Consider the following 24,584-nt stretch of genomic DNA (forward strand, 5'->3'; position numbering starts at 1 on the left):
GGTTTTCCTCACACCTACTGCTTTCCTAAAACAGAGAACTCAGAAGACAATTTCACCTGTCATTCTCTGAAATCGAGTTTTTTTCCTTTTGGAACATGCATTAAGTGCTGATGACTACAATGGTGCATTCATACCTCGGTAAATATGCCACTGTTTCTCCTATAAGCATACATCACATTTTAAATTATTCAATAGCAACACATTTTGAACTAGTGCAATTACAGAATTCTAGTCTCAAAGTCAAAATAGGCTTAACATGGCCAACACTAGGCTACATTTTATAAATATTCTCTATAGTCCATTTAAAATACATGAATTTCTTTAAACTCACCATCCTTCTTCAGTGGAGTAGCCAAATAAACATGCATCAATGTCCAGATAGCAATGTCTTTCTTACACCATTTCATGTAGAAGAGTAAGCAAAGATTGCAAAATAAAAAAGATTTTGATACAAATATAGGCTCTATTACTATGTGTAAATTGCTGTTAACTTCTTCAGCACATACTATGTTAGATCACATATTTTGCTTATTTTTTTTATTCTCCCTCAATTAAAGTGTAAGCTCAGTAACAGCAGAACTTTTAGACAGTTTATGTACTGCTATATTTGTTCCTTGCACGTAGTAGCCACCTAATGTGTATTGTTAAATGGTTAAAAGATTCACTCTCCAAAGAATTTCCATCGTATCCTACCAACTGTAAATAGCAGGGGGAACATTACATATAGAGGAATAGATATATGTACCCAAACAATATTGGTTATACAGCCTCTGACCATTGGGATTGAAGACAATACCTAAACTGAAAGAGGTTATATGATACATACGTTTACTAATCATTGCAATATTTAAAATACATATTAATATTTCACGTATGTATGTATATTTTACATCTTCAAGGAAATAATACATTATGTCCTAAGGATATTCTAAAAGTTAAAATAATGACTAAACAACCCTTCAACACATATTTTATCAATTAATCAACAAGTTCTTTTTTTAACTTCCACTTTTTAGATGAAATTATAGGCTTTGATTTCCAAATTATAATCTGTTAAATAAATTGCATTAAACTTTGCACACTGTTGCTCAGTAAAAGAACATTGCATCAAGACAACCAGTAAGCTGAGAGTCTTCTTCAATTCATTCATTTATTATTTTACTCAACAAACATTGACAGGGTATCTACTATGTTTCCAGTATAATTCTAGGAAATTGAAATATAGCATTGAACAAAAGAGGAAAAAAATTCTCCTCTCATAAATTCCTTCTCAAAATTTTTATTTCTAAGATGGACTTTAGAAATATATAAATACAAATGCAACTATAAATATAAGTGTATATAACAGAATAGATTAACTTTTTATAAAATAATTCAAGATTAATTGTATAACCTTAAATATTTAAGTAGATATCTTCTAGATTCAGTGGTTAAGAATGACCTCCCTGAAGAGTAGACATTTGAAAAACACTTGAGTGAAAAGAGGAAAGGAATTATGAGTACCTAGGAAAGAGCATTCTGATCAGCATTCTCTTGCATGTGCCAGTCTGCTGAGTGGCTTTCATTTATTTATTGCTAAATACCTTTAGAAATTTCTGCTAGGTTTTCTCTCTAGAATTCAAAGCATTAAAAAATTGACATTTGAGAAATGACTCAAGTCTACCAGTAAATGAGTAAAAGAAAACAACTTCAAGAGTATATGATGGGTTGGGCACAGTGGCTCACACCTGTAATCCCAGCACTTTGGGAGACAGAGTTGAGAGAATAATTTAGGCCAAGAGTTTGCAGCCACCCTGAGCAACCTAGTGAGACCCTGTCTCAACAATTTTTTTTTTTTAATTAGCCAAAGTGTGGTGGCATGTGCCTGCAGTTGCAGCTATTCTGGAAGTTGAGGCAGGAGGATTGCTTGAGCCCAGGAATTTGAGGCTGCAGTGAACTATGATGGTGCCACTGCACTCCAGCCTGGGTGACAGAGGGAGATCCTGTCTCTTAAAAAAAAAAAGAGTGAATGACACTCATTTTCTATTGGTGTAAAAATGTTTATGATGAACCAAAAATGACACAGATAGTGAACAAAGGCAGAAGGCTCACACATTATGAAGAGCAGGCTCTGAGTATAGAGACCATAAATTGCCATTTGCTCATAGTCTCAGTGGAATTATTAATATCACCTCTTTTCATTTTCAGGAGAAACCTAGTTTCCTCCTCAGAGGGAATCCAGGAATATAGCTAGTGGGGAGGATATAAACAGTATTTGGCTCATATTAGGCACTCAATAAATGGTACAATTTGATGAATTAAAAAAGGAGAGTTTCTGTCATGACTCCACCAACGATGTAGATATGCACGTGTGCATGTAACTGTGTGTTGATGTGTACGTATTGTGTGAAAAGATACCTTTTTATTACATAGCAGTGTTCTAATAAATGATCTAACGTAGAAGTAGGAAATCTGGGCTGGAAGTTTAGGGAGGCAGGCAACTGGCACCTGAAACATTTTTCTATTGAAAGCTCAAATTCTACCACTAGTTTAGGGTGCATTGCAAAGTTCTGCTCCATTAAAATGCACAGGTAGTGACAGCTCATTCAATCAAAATATAAAAGTAAGGAGATTTAGGATTTGGTTAGAGCTTGTTGAAGGGCAAAGGGAAGGATAAGGATAGATGTAATAATTCAAGAACAGGGGAGCATCTAGTGGGTATTGCTAACAACACCTGTACTGAGATTTTCACAAATATCAGAGTAGCATCCCCCAGATGAGCACTTATTAGGAATGGAGTGCAAAGATTAAGAAAATAAAGAGGAGTGAGAGTTTTATGAAATGTCATTTTCCCATGCCATTGGGCATGCTTGATTAAAGAGATTTTTTTGTGAGTTGAGTCCTACTGAGACAGCTTATTGGGGTTTCTTTTTTTTCCCATTTATTTTATTGCATTTTAGGTTTTGGGGTACATGTGAAGAACATGCAAGATTGTTGCATAGGAACACACGTGGTAGTGTGATTTGCTGCCTTCCTCCCCATCACCTACATCTGGCATCTCTCCCCTTGCTATCTCTCCCCAGCTCCCCAGCCCTCACCGTCCCTCCCCTATTTCCCCCCAACTGACCCCAGTGTGTAGTGCTCCCCTCCCTGTGTCCATGTGTTCTCATTGTTCAACACCCGCCTATGAGTGAGAACATGCGGTNAGAACATGCGGTGTTTGATCTTCTGCTCTTCTGTCAGTTTGCTGAGAATGATGGTTTCCAGGTTCATCCATGTCCCTACAAAGGACACAAACTCATCGTTTCTTTTAATTAAAGTATCTCTAGATTTTATATTAAAGTTTTAATAAATGTGTAGAATGCTACCATATTATATTACCAATTAGAGAATACATTCCTGAAACTATCTATGAAGCTTTGTTAAAATATTGCGAAGCATTAGTTCACATTTTTAAAGCAAACAAAGAGAAACAGATTTTATAGTATATGTATATATATTATAGGTTCCAACAAAGGATGCATCTATAGAAGTTTTACAGTTATATTTATTTTCATTTGGAGGAAACAGCTTATTTTAATAGCACTAAAATTTTAAGAAAGTCTAAGAAATCCCAGCCTTTAAATATATAATATAAATACATACAGTAATAAATAAAATGATAAATGCATTTTAATTCAGCAGTGTAAAATACAGAATATTTCCACACCATTTTGCATTTGATTTTGTTCTTATATTTTGGTATGCTTTTTGTTAGAAATACATGACTAACACTCCTATATCATTAAGCTTTTTATTGAAAAAAATATTATTGCATTGAACTACAGTCCAAGTAATTTATTGAATAACCTAAAAAAGCTGCTTTGCATGTACAATAGTGCAATTTACTTAGCCACAGTATAGTTTAAAAAGACAATTTATACAGAAAATGCAAAATAAAATTATTGGTTTACGTATCATATTGCCAGAGGTTCACCAAGTTTAATTACAAATTAAGTACTTAATTAGAATTAAGACGGGAATTTGCTTTAAACAGCTACACAACCAATTTACATTGTCAACTATTTTATCTCACATACTGAAGGAAATAACAATTTTGTTTGGGAATAAGAAACCTCTTCTTGAAGTTATTGTTTCAATATGTGAATATGTTTTGGAAAACACTGTTTTGAACAAAGATCAAGATCTACAATAAAAGACTAAAGAGTATTTTTATTAAAAACACACACATTCACACCCACGTGTGCACTCATACACATTTTAAGTTTCCCAATTTGCCTGATTTTACTTTAATGTTTCTCACAAGATATTCTTACTCTTGCTATTTAAGAAAAATGGGGGGTGTGGTTGGCAGAGGGGTTGCGTAAAAAGGAGTGACTTTTAGAAAAAGAATTAAAAAGGGGATTGGGAGCACCCTTTCCTATATGTAGCTCCTATATGAAAATGACCCTTTGGCTTATTCTAAACCTAACCCATTCAGGGGCTGCTTCCATTTAATATAGCTTAATCCAAAGATACAACAATCGCCTTCAATGTCTACCTAATAGAAGAAGCGGATAATATTTTTGCTGGAATGAAATGATAACCTTAGAAAATCCTCTAGACCCAGGCTTATTGGCAGCAGAATTTGTATTTTAGTAGGAAATTCTCGTCTTATTGAAGTGGTTTCAGTCTGAGCCACAAAGGGCAATTACCTGTTTTCCCAACTATTGTGTGGAGCTAGTCACTCACTTGCTTTTTAATAATGTTTTTACTTGCCAACGAGAGCACATTTCTCTTCATGAGTTCATAAAATTTAAAGAATAAAAACTAAACCATTTCACAAGCTTTGCTGGGCTAGAGATGAGCACTAGGTCCATTTTATCCTTAAGTATCTTAGCTGTATACATTGATATGTAAGATTTAGATATCTTAAATTGTGTTTTTACAAAACTGGATCTGATATTTATGTATATTTTTAAGAATGTTAACTATGTTTCTGAAAACTCAGAAATGTGAATAACTTTTTAGAAAATCTTAAGAAATGTGCTACTAATTTGAGATGATCAGCCATATTATTTCACCACTAAGGAGTCAACTATCCACACATCCTGGGGAGAGCGTCTGGACGTTTCATTCACGTACATGAAGAGCACCTGAATACCAAGTGGTATCTTAATGGATAGACGGATCTCCACATCTTCAGTTATTGTTTCAAATGTTTTGAAATGTATAATGTTTTGGGATCAGCTTGAAAGTATGGTGGTAAAATTCAGAAAGCTGTGTTGCCATCAGCATTTACAACTGTGTAAGTAGTAACTTCATGCACTAAGGAGATAATGAGATTCCGCAATAGAATCCTGAGTAATTTTACCAGTTAAGTGTTCCACTTAACAGAAATGTTTTACAGAATTAGTGTCTTAGAGGATATTTCCATTCAGAAATAACAGAAAGATTCCATTAAGTCCTGGCAGAAACTAAAGAAAAGGGGTCACTGTTAAATCCATTTTAGGTAGATGAAATAAATTTCAAGGGATCATTTTGTAAAATGTCTACCTAAGCAAAAAACTCTGGGAATTGGAGACTTTCTAAATCATTCTGTATATTCCAATAATTTCCAATATTTTATTTATAATGCCTTAAAGGTAAACCTTAAGTTCACCTTTACATTTTTATAGGCCCATTGTATTTTTTTTTTATTGCTGAATTTGGCAGGGAATTATTAAGAAGATGAACTTCCCCAAATTTTCAGTTCTTCATACAAAGCACTTATTTTGTGTAACTACACCTCAAGATCAATGATACTATCTGATGTTAGACTGGTTTAAAATCTTTAAGAAAACTATATAGATAAATGTATGTTTGTGCGTGTGTGTGTATGTACTTGTGTATAAGATTTCACAGCCTTTCTTAAGCATTTAGAGTTTGAAAGAGATTTTTATAAACTGCCTCCATAAGCCACTTGTGAAACAGTGATTCCATAAAGAAAATTACCCTGTAAATATCAGGCAATAGTCATAAAATAAATTTAATGCTCAAAGTCACCTGTCAAATAATTAAATGGAAGGAAATACTGCTAAAAATACAATCCATCACAGTGACAATTTTTTTAATTGAACTAATTTAAAGTTTAATATATATTTAAAATTCTTTCTGTTTTATTTTTTTCCCGGAATGTGTTTCTCTTAAGGTAAAATAGAAAACAAAACTGTGTTTCAGCCCACAGTTATTGATCTGGGGGGCGTTAGTTGCATATTTGCATTTTTCCTCATGTGATGCCACAATTTTTCCAATTTCTCACTCTGTAGTACAAATGATCTTTTATTTAAAGGGAGAAGTCTGCTTTCTACATAGTCCAAATTAGTTTGTCTGGTGAACACTTCATCACTGTTAATACAAGATGGAATAGTCATTTCCATGTCATCTGTTCATATCAATCTGTCTTTATTAGTCAAAATTAAGCTCTCAGTAGAGGTGCTCTGGTCTAACTTGAGAGTTTAAATTGTCACCAAGACAATTATAAAAATCAATCAGATGGCTAGTGTTTTTATAACAGGACTTCTAGTGAGTTCCCATGATTATCTTGGCTGTGTACCAGCTTTGTAATTTTTTGATTTAGGAAATAATATTTCACATTACTTAAAAAAAAACCTGCTAGACCATTTGTCATCCATTTTATAAGAAATATTTCATTTATCTCGCTTCTTTCTGAATTTACTCATTGTCACCAATGGTCTTTTATAATTATTTTCATGGAATTCCATGCAAGTATAGCTTCTTGATATTTGATGGTTTTTCTTCATTTTTCCAATCCTTTTAAATTGATTAGATTTTGTCACTGTTATATACCACTCAGAACTCTTATCTCACAAGTTTCTGATGATATCTTAGAAACTGCAGTTTTTCTTTCTGTTAAAACTTCAAATTTATTTTATCTCCTTTTATTCTTTTTATTCTCTCCACTCTTTCTCTCTCACCTCTCACCGTCTCTCCTGAATCAAAGATGTCCTTTCCTACTGTTTACCAAGTATTTAGTATTTAACTTTTCTACTTCATTTTCCTTATCTATAATAAGGAATCATAATACTGATTTAAAAATACAGTTGTGAAAAGTAAAGAAGATAATGCAAACAAGTGGTTAGGGTGACTCTACCTGAATCACAACAGACCTTAAGTAAATATAGCTGTCTTCATTTTGAAGCCAAGGCTGAAGAAGACATCCTCTAATCTTCTAGTGGTAGAGGAGTTTGCATCTTCGTATAGGCAGCATTAGTAGATAAGTGACCACCTCCATTTCTGTTAAGTTTGATTTTCTCTGAAACTCAAGCTTAAGAACATAAAATAATAAGCCTAACTCTAGGATCATGCACCAATATAGATGTATGAAATAAACATTTTGTGGGCCAAAAACCATTTTGAATGTTTGAAATTGTTTGCAAAATTACATGTATGGTGATTTTATTCATCATCATTCATTGTTCCATAAATATCTAGCACAATTGAATAAAACACACCAGATATTTAATATCTTCAAGAAACATGTAAAAACATCGACATTTTCAAACCTTTACTTCTATCCTTACAGGTATATTAGCTGAACATAGTAAAACCTTTGAGAAGAAGAATAATAAACACTTAACATCTTAATTCCTGTACTATTTGATAGATTGACCAATATATTTAAAAGGTTATTCTGAGTACATTTTAGAGTTTGCTTTATCAAATACTAATGATAGTTGTATCTTTTTTAATACAAAAGTTAAACATTCTTAGTTTTAGATTTTGCTGATTCTTATACTTACAAAATTATCTTGACATAGATTTATGTGAAATGAAGGTAATTTATTTTTCACAGAAACTCAAAAGTACAATCTATAAAGATTGTTTTTACTGAAGTATAATTTTCAACCTAATCAGAAAATGTCTTGTTCTTATTTCCTATGAAAATACAGTAACGGACTACATTAATTGAAAACTTAGTAGTTAACCATAGAAATTACTTTTAATAATCGCTTCATTTCGCTGACCTTTTATTATCTAACAAATAAGCCAAATCAACACTTATTCATTCTCATAACAAACACTTAGAATACAGGGTGCCATATTTCATTTGATTTTTCTTTTTAATTTTAATGCTCTGCTTGAATGTTTTCTGTTGCTATTTTATAACATTACGTGAAAACCCATCCAAAACAAATCTTTCACCCTTTTCCCTCTTCCCTATACCCTTTCATAAAATTATTTTAAATTTGCCTATTATTTTGGCAAGCTAAAAAATTATTAAAATGCTCTTGTTTTAATATTGGCAATTCAGGTCATAATTATATATTGGTCACATTTTGAATTGGCAGCAATATTTTAAATCTTATAATTGATAGGCTGTTTTAAATATATTATTTTATAGGTAGTGAAAATTAAAAAAAATATCCACAAGAGGGACTTTAACACTTATTAGTTCAAGTGCATGGACACATTTAAGGCCTCTTTTACTTCATTTAGCTGTTGCATCTGGCTAGAGCAAGAATGATGGCAAAGATCTTGACCTTGGAATACTGGTTGGATTAAAGGATTCAAGTGGATGATAGAAGTTGTGGCTGGGTTTAAGTGAGGGCCAAACAGTGTAGGAATAAATGCTGTAGGGGGCAGGGGCTGAAGTGTTATGTGAGATGGGTGGAAGGGGGTAGCTGCTACTAAATGCAGGGGATGACCTGCTAAGAAGGTGGGATGTGCAGGGATAATGGTTGGAGTCAGAGTCGAAAATGAAATAGGAGTGAAATGTGCCTGTGAAAGAGGATGAAGATGAGCAATAGGGAGGTGACTGCTATGAGAACTTAAGGAAGCAGAAACAGCAAAATGCTGCAGGAATGTGTGGTGGATGGTGGTGACAGAAGTGTGCTGGTGAACTGGAACGGTCTGTATGGTTGAGGCCGGAGAGAAGGCAGTAGGTCCTGCAGCAGGCAAAACTCGAAGATGCTTTGATAGGAGTTGCTTCTGCATATGCTGCTGGGCTTGTAGCTGTAGGATCTTATATTTATCTATTTCGTCAGGAGAAAATGTTATGGGCTGTTGAATTAAAGGGGGAGAGATAGATTTATGATACATTTCTAATTCGTCTTCGACTTTGTCAGCCTTCTGCATAGTTTTGTCATAGGAATAGTTTATATTTCCCTCTGCATGATTTATATGCATGCTTACATCCTGTAAGTCTAGATTTATTTGGTCTTCTTTGGTCTCTGTTGAATCAGTAACACCAGTATACCTATTAGATGGAAAAGCACCAGGGAATTCATTTGGCACTCGGTCACAGCTTTGAATAAAAGGTTGGATTTCACCAGTTAAAGGTTTTGATTGTTGTTTTGCTATTGGATTCTTTTCTATGTTTAGTGACTGAGACTCTGTTACCAGGTGAATTATACCCTTAGAAAGATGATTATCACAATCAGTGTCTGCTAAAATTGTACAACTATCTGTCTGTGAACTTTTGCTTTTGTCTTTCTCTGTAGTCCTTGGAATTGCACTGTCTTGATCATTTCTGCTCTTACTTGCATACTGTATTTTTTCAGACAAAGGCAATTCTTCTCTGTTACAGCCTGATGGTACAAGCTGAATTGTGCATGGGACTTGCGAATGAGCCTCTAATTCATTTTTACAACTGCTTGAAGAGACCTCAACATTGCTTGATTTTTCCTGACATTTCTTGGCTTGTACTCTTTCTAAAAGGCTTTTTGCTGTTAGAGGGGTCCTCTCTGCTTCTGTAATGTTTAATTCTGTGCTTTCTGGAGGGCCACTGGAACAGTTGTTTAGAAGGCAGCTGATATTCCCGGAGTTACAATTCATGGGCCTGACTTTTCCAAGATCACAAATGTGGGGGCTGCCCAAAGACTCTTGATTTCTCTTGCTTTTATTCAAGTAATAAATTTTTTCTCTTGAGTAAGAGTCCAATCTGTCATGCTGAGTTCCCTGGCAATTAGGTGGTTTTTCACCACTTCCAGTATAGGAAATCTGTGAGTTAGAATCACAATAAATGATTCTTGTAGATTTTGGCCCTGAAAATTGTTGTAGATTTTGGCCCAGTTTTTGTCTTTCTCTGCAGTGACAATATCTACGTTTTGAGTATTTTTCATTTTTAAATGATTCCCACAATTTGCAGTTTCTCTCTTTCTGTTTTTCAGATGGCATTTGGTTGCTCTTAGTTATTTCATCAGACAAGTAGAGACAGTTGTGCTTTCGACATTTCCATTTGTGCCTTTCAACTGAACTGTGTTGTCTTTTACAGAAGCAGAGCAAATTACCTCTGCTATTACCATTGAATCTATGACTTGAACAAGTACTTCTGAGGCTGGACATGTTGCTAGGGGATGTTTCTGAAGGGTAGGAATGCCTATTCAAAGAAGACTTTGGAGAGCATCTCTTGTATCTTCGGTTTCCACATCCAGAAACCTTGCTGGTCATGCTGATGTGGTTGCTCTTCAGAATTACACGGAAGTCTTTCCCATGGTCACCATGACCCTCTATCGTATAAGGACTGGACTTGTAGTTGAATTGCCTTTCATCTTCAAACTGTGATCGAGGATTGCAAGAAATCAGTTTATGCTTTTTAGTCCTAGAGATGTAGGTAGGAAAAGATAGGCCCTCATCCGTATCATTTAGAACTACCTTTCTGCAGCCTTGCCAATGCGCCCCTGTGGGTTCTTTAAGTTCATTCTCACTATTGTTATTCTTTCCAGCACAATCCTTTGGAGACATATTGAGGTAAAGAGGCACTTCAGGATTTTTCATTTCCAAATCATTTGCACTAAAACTATATTCACCCTTATTTGGCTCAGAATCACTGTAGTCCAAATTATATTTTCTTTGGAATTTTTCCCAATCCAGATTACCTATCATCATCTTTGGTTTCAGATATTCATTATCTTCTTGGTTCAATTTTTGTTGGCCTTTGATTAAACCTGAGACTTGGCTCTCTCTTTTAGTCTTCACTTCCAAGGGCTTCTTACCCAATTCTGTTTTTAAGTCCTTTGGATTGTGGCCGTCCTTTGTGTTCCGAGAAAGCTTAAAATCAAAATACAGTGGGTTGCAGCCATAAGAGATACAGGGTTCTGTTTTTGTAAACAGCAGAAGTTCTGTAGGCCATTGAAGAGTGGTGTGGCCATCCTTGCTTTGAACGTGGAGAAAAGGCAGTGATTTAGATGTCACATTATGGGTACATGCTTCTCTTACAAGTCTTTGAACATTTTTGCTAACTCTTTCTGTTTTATCTAAAGATTTTTCTTTGTTCTCTATTCTGGAATTTGGATTCAGATGCACTGTACTCTTTTGCTCACTTGGCTCTGGTGATGAAAACTCATCCAGACATTCAAATATCCTGGCATCACTATGCTTGTAAATGTTTGGTGGGCTGAGGGAAGCATTTGCTTGGCATGGGTGATTAACACAATTTTCTAAAGTGTTCTTCAATGTATTTCTAGTTTCTTTTTCTCTGCTGGAAGGAGTAAAATCTACATCTGAAAGATGAATGTTAGATTTAGAGAACGAAGCATGAATGCCAATTGAATCTTCTAGTGTCTCATCAATAGAGTCATTTTTGTCTTGCAAAATTTTAGAGTTTATGGAGATGGTATTGTGTAAAACACTTTCCAGATGGCTTGGTGAGATGTTTACCTCTTTTTCCTTGGTAAGGTGTGTATCTTTATTTGCAAACCTGCAGCACTTGCATTTATCTGCAGTTTGTTTTGTTTTATAAATGGGTGACTTGTTACAATCATGGGCTTCTTCGGTGTTCTCACTGAAAACTGATGCTGAAGACTCTAATTTTAGGTGCACTTTTTTGGAAAAAGAAAATGATACTCCTGTTCTGTGATTTGCATTGCTGAGATCTGAAGATGTTTGCGGTATCCGATTTCCAAACAAATAACACCTGTCTGCTTGTAATTGGTGTCGATTTGGCATGGTGGACCGCTGTTTATCGGAAATGATTCTGGGAAGATTTTTTCCTTTAAGGAGAAGTGCACTCTTCATGCATGATATCTTTCTGCCATTCTTAACGGGGAAAATTCCTTGCTGGAGTTGCTTTTCTATGGCTATCCTGGGGGCTTTGTATGCTGGTCCATTCCCAGAAACACTGTAAATACAATAAATATTTAAATGATTAAGATATTAGATTTTGAATCATATCTACATATGAAAGTTTTATAGTGTTTCTATGATGAGTTATTTTACAACTTATGAGCTACATCTTCTAAAATGTAATGTTTTGTTGTGCTTATATAGCTCAGCCTAAGTTTTATAGTGGCTGTTTCTAAAATGAATTCTTTATCTGCAGTATTTCGAAATTACCAAAAAGCAATAGCAAGTGAGTACTTACGCTAGAGCTGCTAAAGCATTGACATCACCATATGTGTCCTCCAGAATCTATCAGTCTTTGGAATACAGATTTAACATTATTTCACGAATCGTTTTCCAATCAGTGCATTAATATTAAATAAGAAATTACTAGAATTAAAAGTCACTATAAAATATATAAATACTTCTTTAATTCGCTTTTATGTATTAGGTCTAACATTGTATAACATTTGGTTCCTCGGTTTTAAAATTCCCTCATACTCACTTCATTTTGAAACACAGTGGTAAGTTCTTTCTATATGACTTGTCAGTAATTTGACTAATAACAATAATTGTATAATAAAATAAGACACATGTACAATCTATCTAAATATCATCAATGATTTTGAAATCTTTTCTTTTTCTTCTTACTTACCAAAATATTTTTCTACCATTTCTGTATTATGTTTTATCTTTTAAATATTTTCATAAGATTATCTACTGAGCTTCATTAGCAATTCAAACAGAAGACTGAAAATACCAACACATATAAGAGATAAAATTCTTTAGATTAAAATTATATGCACTTTCACAGTCTACCTATATACCCTCTACTATAAAAGAAGGCTTCACCAGAAAGAAGACAATACCAATCACATGATTTTTCTTATTGTTGGCTTTGAACTGGCATTCTTTTCCTTTGTCTTGTTCCATATGCTTGGATGTGTTTGTTTGCTTATTTCTAATTCTGATTTTTATTTTACTTTCATCTAGTCATTTGTTTCTTGAATATAAATTGCTAAACCAACTAATACCTCTTCCTCATGTTATTGATATTGTAACGGAGAATAGTGCTAAGTCCTTGTTTAACAAATTCTTGTTGTTTTCTTTTATGATTATTTGGCCAATCAGCATAGAACTCTGGAGTCACATTCCTTTTGGCCACCAAATTTCATGCAATTTGCTTCACTGCCTCTATACGTATAATTACAAACATATTGAATTAGCCTCCTTTTATTTATCTCTGAAATGAGTCTGCTTGCGTGCTTGTACGCTTTTCCCTTTTGAAAAAATGTAAAAATATAAATATATATAATTTATTACATTGGTTACATAAAAATGTATATATACATGTATATTAATATATGCATATATATGTATAACGTTTTAACAGAACATAGTTACAGGTTGATTTCTTTGGCTGAATTTTTACTAGTAGTTCTTGGGCACTTTCAAGTTAACTTTCTTCATTTCAGATATATTTTTTTCCTTGATTTCTCTGATTATTGCTTCCTTTGAAATTTATGTTTTAAAATCATTGGCTTCCTGAATATATCCTTTAGGTATTGATATTTATTTCAGTACCTTACTCTATCTTCAGTCTTTTGCTGTAGTTCATGGAGAATTTCTTTGATTTCATTTCTATTTCACTGACTCAATGTTTTACAAAATTTAATCTGTTTACAAATTATGGCCATATGGATTTTAATTTGTAAACAATAATTTTAGTCACCATTTAGTTTTGAATGATTTTAGATTGTCTCATCTTCATGAATTAATGGCTGTAATTTTAAAATTACAGAGTTCCTTTAAATCTTGTAAAAAACTAAATTTAGAAGTTTTTTAAAGCTGTATTCTCTTCCTTACAGTAACTGTTTCATAATGTAAACTTCTTATTCATTACATTATTCTTTTCTTAAGTCATCTTTTTATGTTCTTTAGAGAGGGGATATTAGACATATTTAATGAGAGGAATAGTGAAGAGCATTCTAAGATAGTATGTGGGTTACTGAATGTTTCTTTCAAGCATAAAAGTAAAAAAGGAGCATAGAGATTTTATTAGAACATTATTGGTCTTTGAAAGTACCTCCAGCCTGAAGATAAAAGGAAGTGATCCAGAAACAGCTGCAGTATTCAACTTTGCCTTGGCACCAAAGAGATTATTTTCCATATTTGTAGCTACAATTTGGATTAAGTAGGAATTATGCTTCTGAATTAAGTTAACCTTCTCCAGAAACTTCAATCAATCTGACATTATCACCTGTATGAAACTCAGTCAAAATTATTCCATAAGTCTGGTGTATGGATATTATTGTTCTTCCTTTCCCAATTATATTATTATGTGTATATTTTAGTATCTATATTATATTATATATATACTTTTCTTAATAGTACTTTTGCTGATTATTCTCACACTGTTTTATTCCTTTTCTTGCTTTATGCTAATCTAAATATTCTTTTCTGTACTGCTGTTTTATTTTACCATTTATCTCTCTAATGTGCAAGCTTCTTCCTTTTACATTCCTTTAAAATTTATTTGCTCTTATTGTTTTTGTATTATGTGTGCTCTAGCTTCTTGTCCTTAATTCTGGTTCTCATTTTGCAATTCAAATTGCTTTAATAATTACAGATTTTTCACAAGTTTCAACCTTTTGTCCTTATTGTTAATCTTTGATACTTATTTTTATTCTTTAAACTTTTTATCTTGTTGCTTTATTGACTTTAATTTCCTTTTTCTTAAATTACAGCTATTATTATTTTAGAAAATCTGTTTTTATCTTTGCAGTGTTTCAAATTCTATTTTAATACAAGTTTATGTATTATAATATTATTAAAGCTTTAACATTTTCCAGCTTAAATGAGATATAACTGGAAAATGAAAATTTTATATATTCAGGGTATTCAATGTGATCATTTGTTGTATGCATACAAATTTGCACATCTGTCATATACATAGTTATCATTTTGTGTGGGATAAGGACACCAGATTCACTCTCTTGGCAAATTTCAAGTAAACAATACAGTATTATTAGCTATAGTAATCATGCTCTACATTAGATCCTCAAAACTTATGCATCTTTCATTGAAGGCTTACAAACTTTGACCAATACCTTCCAGTTTCTCCCACCAGCCAGTCCCTGGAAACCACAGCACCATTCTCAATGAAGCTTTAATTTTTATAGTTATCTCCACATGTAATATTTCCCTCCCTTCTTTGGAATTTTATTTCTTTAGTTTTTTAAATATTTTCTTATCTATTTTAAAATAACAGTTAATAAAATGTCTGTAGAGTTAGGCTTTTAATTCTTATTAATGGATTATCCATTCAAATTGTCCACCAAAAATTCTAATACTCTACAACTTAACAAATGCACAATTTGATTCTCTCCTGTTCAAAATGTATCTTTTCCAAACAGAACAAAAAACATATCAAAGCAATATGAATTCTTTAAATTGTGTCATTTCTTAATGATCCACATTATCCAACTCTTATATGAAAACCTTCATATGAAGTTCTTATATGAAGTTTTAAATTTAAAAATTTTAAATGACACCATTTAAAGAATTCATAGTCCCAGAATCAATAGCCTTAAAATTTTTAAATTTTGGAAAAAATTTCATAGCAAGATGTACTATACTTGGACATATATATATGAAGTTCACTTACAGAGAGTGACTATCCCTTCACCTGCATATAATAACTGCTATTGCTGAGGAAACAGGTTGGCTGGAACTACTTAAGAGATGGCCAAATTTGACGACGCTTTATAAGATCTTTCTGGGTTTTTTTTTGCCATCATTTTATCAAGAATCTGATTCTAATATTCTCTCTACCAGTAAATTTACCACTCTTCTCCCAAAGGGTCACAGAAGAATTTTGTTATCTGGATCATCCTACTCAGAAGTCCTCATTATGAGGAAAAACAGCAAAGAAAGATTGTCCAGGAGAAGGGCAATGCCAACGACTTTTTTTTCTATTTATTTTGTTTTTAACTTTCATTTGTCAGTTCAGCTACCAAAATAAAGTATTTAATAATCCTGTTCATTGACTTTTCTTCAGTAATGAGGACGTTTAAGCAGAGAGAGCAATTGGCTAAGAGGCAGGTGTTGGGTAGCAGAAAATTTAAAAAAAAAGTTATTTTCCTAGTTTCACGCTGTGTCTAGAAAGCTGAACGCTTGTCTTTTCTCTAACAATATGGACACACTGTGACCTAGAGAGCGTGCCTATTTTATAAAATCAACAAGATGTGGTTAGGTTTGTGTTTGTTTGGTGAATAAGGTTTCCAGAGGGACAGCTGAAACTTAATAGGGTGGACATTTTCATTTGGAAGCAGCTGAATGGGTAGCTCTGGCAAACTTAGAACTTCTAAACAAAACATCATCATCACCATCATTATCATTATCATCACCACCATCACCACTGCCATCATCAAGGCGCCTCTGATCCTTCGTTATTTACCCCAGAGGAAAATATTGAATGAGTAAGCAGAAATGTAGAAGTGTGACAACTTTCATAATGACTAACAACCAAAATTATAACTGTTGAGACTATTTAGATTTACTGTTGTGGCCTTAAGGTACCTTTCTACAGATGTATCTCTATGGTAGGACTATGGTAGGGCTTGTCCCACTTATTATGATCTGACTTATTGCATCACATCATTAATCACTCAGGAATTGACATGTTCACTAGATTTTATTCCTGCATGCTACCCTAACAACCATAGAAATTTTCTTTCTAAGCCCTATTTTGGCAAGGACTGACTGAGTTCTTATTGACAATATGTTTGAATAACATAAGTCTTTCATTGTATTGGCTGTGATTTCTCATTTATTTTAAATATCATTATCTTTTATGTATTTGCATAAACTAATTAGATTATTCTAAGAGTTACAAATACATAAATACATGCAACCTGAATACTAATTGTATTTTTACTCATAATTGGTCTTACAAAAATAAATGATTCCCTAGAATTACATTTTAAGTCTAATATTTTGTGGTAACTAATTCAGCCCTAACTCCTGTTTATTACATATTACTTTCCATTTAAGCAATAGGGGTTTAAATTCTGGCACAAGGGCATAAATTTCACAATTCATCAGGTTGCTGTCAACCACATTAATTAGCTATATTAGTGTTTTATATTATGATTCATATGAACACAAATCACAATCTGCAAATTTAATTGCATTCCAGGTAACAACTTTGAAACATCAAGTGGTTCCAAGCTTTCATAAAACTGCTATTTTTCAGCTACAAGAATGTATTAGTATAAAGCTTGTTATATTATAATTATCAATTTAAATGGCACTGTGTGGTAAATTTAACTGTATTAATTACATCTTGTTTGTCAGCCAGACAATGATAGTGTTATTTACACTAGACTCAGGTGTGTAGAGGAAAATGGTCAGAAGACTTATTCCCCAACCCCAAAATGCATTGTTATTTATGATTTTTAAAATTATTATAAAATTTAGAAAATATATTGAGAAACAATGTTAATCCATTGAGTCATCTGAATAGAATAAATGCTAATGTATTTGAATCATTCTGGGATCATTTCATTATAGAGTACATTAAATTAACAATATTAGGAAAGAAAAATATCAAAGACCAAAAGTAATTAATTTATGAATGTTTAACTGTATTTGCCTAACAGACACATCTGTTAGTTAATTATTATTTGTTTACATTGTTACAATAGATTTGCCTTTAAAATTTCCCAGTAGGTTGAACAGAGTTTTGCACTATCCCAGACACCTTTAATTCTTACCATTCAGATTGCTGCCTTAACTCAGCCAACTGATGAAGTCGTTTAAGTGCTTTTTCTTGTTTCTTTTCATCTTTCCAAGACTTAGAAGCTACATTTCGAGCAAATTCCCGTTGCTTTAATTCTTTAAGTCTCTGTGGAAAAAGAAGAAAAACCGAAAAGGTACTATCAATAAATAATGTATTCTTTTCTATCTACAAGGCTGCTTCTTATTCTTTATCTTAAGTGCAGAGGTGACTTTCTGGACAGAAAGAGTAAAAGTATCATCTCCGTTGTTGCTATTCTCTGCTCCAAGATACATTTAACAGATAAATGTAGTTGTCAACCAGGTTATTTTTCCAAGCTTGTCACAGTCACTGCAAAAATGTGGTGCAAAGCTGGACCCCAGGCCTTGCTGGTATCACCCTGGCTATGCAACTATAATAATCTGTGTGCCTGTAAAAACACAAATGGGAAAAATGTGCAATATATGAATGAGTATAAAGGGAGGCACGTTATGAGATGCATGTTCCTCCACCCACCTCCCCCTCACTTGTAAAATAGTTGCTATTAAATACACTGGGTGGAATGAGTTTGTTTCAGGAAACAGCATCTGTTACTGTGAAAGATTTTAGTTCAAAGCTCTAAATCTGATTTTGAACTCATTTTTTTGGATGGAGATATTTATCAAATATATATTTCTATATTGTATCCAGGAAGACAGAAAAATGGGTCAGGAATTCCAACTCAGAATAGAGGCATGACCCTGCTTGATTTAAGTTAATCCACCACTTATTTTAATTAATATTTTCTCTAAAACAATTGACTTATGTGCAAGTTGGATCTTTTCTTTAGAATCTGCCACCAAGCACAGCTAATTATATTGAATGAACTGAGAAATAGCCAAAATCAAAGGAACCTCTTGAAGTTTGGGGTTTAATCTTGAATTGGAAGTGTATTTAAAGATTATCTTCTCTTAACTCATACAAAGTGATTTTAAACAGTCTAAAATCTGTGTCTGTTGAAATTATTTTCATTTCCTATATCAAGTATAAGAGATGTTTCCCAGGTATGGAGAAAACTATATAGATATCCTGTGAGGTAATAATACTGTAGCTGACTGTTACAGAGCCCAGGACGAAACCTTTAATGATCATTAGCTTCATTCTTTAAAGGAAACATGCTCATGGGAGACAGTGGTCAGATAACAACATCTAAACTAAGGATTTGAAGAAGACAGATCAGTCTTTCAAAGAGAGAATATTCTGAGCACAAAGAACAAGAACCTCCCAGAATTAGAAACAGCTACAAGTAGAACAGTAGACTCAACCTAAATTCAATTTTTGACAAATACTTCAAATCCTTCTAAAAAATTGGAAAATTTCAAAAAAAATAGAATTCTGCTCTATATGTTATTAGAAAAAAAGATCAATAGTTTTCTGGAAATTATAAACAACAGATGATCTGAGCATTAAAGAGTGGATAGCCTTGGTCAGAAGACAGGAAGAAAGGTTTATAAAATCCTTATTGCTATGTACCCTCTGACTTACTTCCTCAGACCCCATGTACTTGAAAGCCTAGTTCTTAGAGTGAAGGCTTGTCTTACAAGCAAAGACCTTTAGGAAATTGTCCTGCATGATTTAAGAACACACATAAACTATAGTTCAATTTGTCAGAGAAAATTGCTATTTTAGAAAAAAGGAAAGAGTTTATTTTATACTGTGTTAGTACTGAATAACAATACTTCATATTAGATTTATTTAATATTAGGTATTACCAGCATACAAAACTTGCACAATGCAGAGGAGGAAACTGATTCATTTACTCACAGTAATTGACATTTCACTCACTTTTGAAATCTTGTTGGAAAATTTGGGGTACTTCTGTTTCTTTTATTAGCTTTCTAGATTCCAGGACTATACTTTTGAGTTATAGAAATGATTGAGACTTTTGTATTGTTTATCTAACAACAAATATTGTTAATTACTACTGTGTTAATCCATATTATTCTTACTATGAAGTGTAAAAATGTACAAATCAACAAATAATTTTTTTTTCTCTTCAAGGAAGACAGACAAATGTTTATACTTCTGTAAGGTAGTGCTGACTTCTTAATAAGGGTGCACACAACATGTTTTGGAAACATACAGGAATAGTTAAAAGATAATTGTGTTTAGGAAGTTTGTAAAGTTAAAATGTTTTTAAGGAGCACAGGAAACTGGAAGAAGAGATTTTGTTTAAAGACATCTAGCTACAAATTTGGTTTAGCCAGTGCTGAGTGCTCAAGTTTGAGTAGAGAAAAAACCCCAGAGATCTGCCTCAAGTTTTCAGTATACTGATCAATGCATATGTGTGAGAAAACTGTTCCAGTTTAGGAAAAAAATCATCTGAAGAAGTTTAATAAAAACAGCATCTAGCATTCATGAATAGGGGCTGTTTTTACCAACAAAACTGGAAGAACTCATGGGACATTAAATAGATAATTCAGAAAAGCCATGCTTCAGTAGAGAATAATTAGCAATAGATTGAGTACCACTTTACAGTTGCTTAAGAAAATCACAAAAGCAAGAAATAAAAGTATAGCGCTGACTCCAGGTAACTTAGCTGAATCATAGAATAAAACACTAGGGTATGTATAGCAATACAAATATTATCCAACAAAAATGAGAAAAAGTAATAATATCTTGCATCCAATTAAATATTATCAGGCACATAATAGCAGTTAAAACTGGTCTGTAAGTTAAAGAAAAATATATTATAAACTCTACAGCAGTCATTAAAATGATAAAGTGTTTTAGCCAGGAGGACAACAAAGGAGATAAAAGAAAATCATTAAACGTACTCAGTGCAAGAAAATGCGAAAAAAAAGAAAAAAAAAAAAGAAAAACATGGTAGACTGGACAATTATAAAATAAATAGCAAGATAATTAATCAAATCTAAAAATAATAATACATTAGATGTAAATGGTCTAAACACCAAAATTAAAGACAGAGAGTATTCATTTGGATAAAAGTGTGGGGTCCAACCCTGTTGACTGCACAAAAAAGCTTTTTTAAAAGTGAGGACAAATGAACTAAAAGAAAAGAAAGTAAGAGCATATTTTATGTCAACACTAGTCAAAACAAAGCTAGAGGGGGCCATATCACTTTAAGACAGATTGGATCTCAGAGCAAAGATATATTACTAAGAATAATGAAATTTTCTTCATAATGATAATGGAGCTTTAAAATACACAAAGCAAAAAATGGATACCACTGCACAGAGAAAATAAAGGGACAATTATTATAGAATGTTTCAATGTCTTGCTATTAAACATCAACAAAATACTGGAAAAGGTTGCACCAAAGTGATTATATCTGTTATCAAAGACCCTTCCAAAAGTGTGTTTGTCTGATGAAAAGAGGACTGTCAATCACTGGACATATGGGGAGGGCTTCTAAGAATCCAGAGGCCAAATTTTGCCAGCTTCATGCTTTGGCTTAGCCCAAGTTTGATTTTGCTCCTCTTGTTCTGACAAGAACTCATTTAATTAAGCCATGGCACATACCATGATTGTCAGTAACCTTCATCCATTTAAAGAGAAAATAAATCATTTGGGAACAAAAATGTTCTCTAAGGGTGTGTAATGAATCAACTCTTATTGAGAACAGCACATGGCATACATATTTCATGAAAAAAAAATGATACTTTACACATCTACACAGAATAATGGGAAAGAAAATATGGTATTATGTAAAGCAGGTGGTAAAGAATATCTGTTTTATTACCTTACAGTCTAGGTAATAAACAAAGAGGTAGCATAGGTAAGATTAGAACAATACCTTGCATTCTTATCCTTTAATGATAAAGGTAGATGGCAACAAAGTAAAGAAAACTAAGTAACATAATTGTGATACAAATGTGTTATGTTTTTAAATACATTTTGCATCTATTGAAAAGAATCACATTATTAATTTCTATTTATGTAGTAAATAACTTCTATTTATTTTATTGTGTTAAACTTTGCATTCATAGGATAAATACTGCTTGGTTTTTATAATATCATTTTGAAACATTGATGAATTTGATTTGCTAACATTTATTATGAACTTTGCATCTATGTTCATGAGTGATATTGGTCTGTATTATCTTTTAAAGTTCTTGTGTCATTCTAGTATGGTTTTAGTCAATTCAGACTGCTATAACAGAATACCACAGACTAGGTGGCTTAGCTAACAAACATTTTATTTCTAATAGTTCTGAAAGCTGGGAAGTTCAAGATCAAAGAGCCTGCAGACAGATTCTGTGTCTAGTTAGAAAATTCTTCCTGGTTTGCAGATGGCCATCTTCTTGCTATATCCTCAAGTGACCTTGGCCAGAGAGAACAAGCAAGCTCTCTTGTCTTATTTGTAAGTGCACTAATCCCACTCATGAAGGCTCCACCCTCATGTCCTAACCGCCTTCCAAAGAGTCTACTTACCTCCTAATACTATTACATTGGGGGTTAGGATTTCAACATATAGATTTTGAGGGAATATAAACTTTCAGTCTGTAACAAGTACCATGGTAATAATGGCCCAATAAAATGAGTTAGAAAGCATTTCATCCTCTATTTTCTAAATGACTATACGTAAAATTAATATTATATATTTCTTAAGTACTAGAGTCACCATTGAAGTCATGTTTTCCTGGAGTGCATTTACTGGTTGTTGTTGGAACTTATTAAAACATGAATTCAGTTTATGCAAGATACATAAGACAAAACATATTTGTTATTCTTTGAGTCAGTTTTAGTAATTTGTTTCTTTCAAGTATGTTTTAAATTTTATCTAAATTAGCTGGTATAACATTGTTCCAAATATTTTCTTTTTATTCTTTTAACATTTGAAGCATCTAATGCAATATTTCTTCATTTAAACTTGATATTGGCAATTTGTATATTCTATATTATTCACCAGTCTTCCTAGTGATTATCTTATTAATATTTTAAAAGAATGAGATATTATTTAGTATGCTTTCTATAATATCTAAATATTTATGAATTTTCTAGAGAGCTTAATGTTACTAATTTCTATTTTAATATTATTTTGATCAAAGAGCATATTCTGCATGATGTCAGGTCTTAGATAGTTACATAAATGTTTACTTAGATCGTTATAGAAATGTTTGTAATGACTCAGCCTATGGTCTGTCTTGGCAAATATGCCATGTGCACTTGAAAGCAAAAAATATTTATTCTATTTACTGTATTTAAATTCTATAAATATCATTATGTCAAATTGGTTGACAGTTTTGTTTAAATCATTATTACTTTATGGAATTTATTGCCTACTTATTTTATAAATTACTAAAGATATAAAATTATTCACTTATATTTTGTGATTGGTCCATATTTCCCTTTGTTTCCATCAGTCTTTACTATGTGTTTTTGGGAATTTTCTTATCAGATGCATACCTATTTAAAGATTTAGAATTGCGATATCTTCTTACTTAACTTTTTATAACTATGAAATATCCCACTTTTCATTTTAAAATATTTTCTTTGAAGTCTACTTTGTCTTGTATTAGTACTGTCATATCTCTTTTCTATTACTTAGCTTCAGCATGGTATATCATTTTTTATTTATTTAAACTAAATATGTCTTTAAAGTGTATTTATTTTAAAAGCCATTTATTTGGATCTTGTGTTTTTATTCATTCTGGATTTTTTTCCTTTTAACTGAGGTATTTATTTACATGTAATTAAATTATTTTAATGTTTATATTTAAGTATACCAATTGTATAATTAACATACCATCTGTATATTTGGTATATCTGCTCTTTTCTCTATTGTCTCTTTTTCCTATGTGCTTTCAGGTAGATCAAACCTTTGTAGAATTCTATTTTATCTTTTTATTATTTAATTATGTCTACCTATGTTACTTTCACAGTTGCACTAGACATTAAAATATGCATAACAAAATTACTACAGTTTATGTTAAAATCTATATGATCCACTTAAAACAATATTAATGTGTATTTTCAACGAATACTCTTCAATATGTCATGTTTTGCTGTCAGATACTTTATTTCAATATACATGGTAAACCTTTTATTTCTTAACTATTATTTTAAATGATGCATTCAAAAATCATATGTTAAGAGTACTTTTAAAGGAACTTTTATATTTTTTAATGTATTTTCTCTGTCCTGTTTATTCACTCATTTTTGTATAAGTTTTTCACCTTACCTACATTTTAAGAAACATAGTTTTTGGATATGTATTTCTATTTTCTTTTTTAATTGAAGCACTTTAAAAACATCATTTAGTTGCATGCTTTTTTTTTTTTTAAATGTCTGCTATCTTCTTCTTATTATTCTCTTGTATGTAAAGTTTCTTTTTTATCCCACTGGTTGGATTAAAGATTTTCTCTTTATTTTTTGTTTTCATAATTTTGGCTATAATGTACCTTGGCATGTTTTTCATTGTATTTGTCCTTCTAGGGGTACTCTGAGCTTCATGAATCTGCAGTTTTGTATCTTTTATTAATGTTGGTAAATCTTCAAATATTAACTTTTCAATTTTTTTCTATCTCATGCTCTCTTATCCTTCTTGCATTCCAATAGTGTATATGCTAAATGATTTTATATTGTACTAAATATCACAGCTGCTCCATTACAGTTTGGCCACTGTTTGTGTGTATGTGTGTGTGTGTGTGTGTGTGTGTGTGTGTGTGCATGTATTTATTTAGTTAGGTTAATAGCATGAATTCAAGTTCACCAATTATTTCCTCTTTGATATTCAATCAGC

At 32.3% G+C, this 24,584-nt stretch overlaps 1 protein-coding gene across 1 annotated transcript in view; it reads right to left on the reverse strand.

Annotated features, from left to right (window-relative positions):
* Positions 1-6,920: 6,920 nt before the first annotated feature.
* ZNF804B (zinc finger protein 804B) overlaps positions 6,921-24,584 on the reverse strand; it is a 107,364-nt gene continuing 89,700 nt past the window's right edge. The window contains exons 3-4 of the mRNA XM_017536396.1: positions 17,838-17,968; positions 6,921-12,079 (exon numbers count right to left, since the gene is read on the reverse strand). Coding sequence (XP_017391885.1) covers positions 8,410-12,079; positions 17,838-17,968 — 3,801 coding nt within the window. The 3' untranslated portion in view covers positions 6,921-8,409. The remainder of the gene's footprint in view (positions 12,080-17,837; positions 17,969-24,584) is intronic.

The sequence above is a fragment of the Cebus imitator genome, unplaced genomic scaffold, assembly GCF_001604975.1.
Source record: "Cebus imitator isolate Cc_AM_T3 unplaced genomic scaffold, Cebus_imitator-1.0 Scaffold98, whole genome shotgun sequence".
Classification (NCBI taxonomy): Eukaryota; Metazoa; Chordata; class Mammalia; order Primates; family Cebidae; genus Cebus; species Cebus imitator.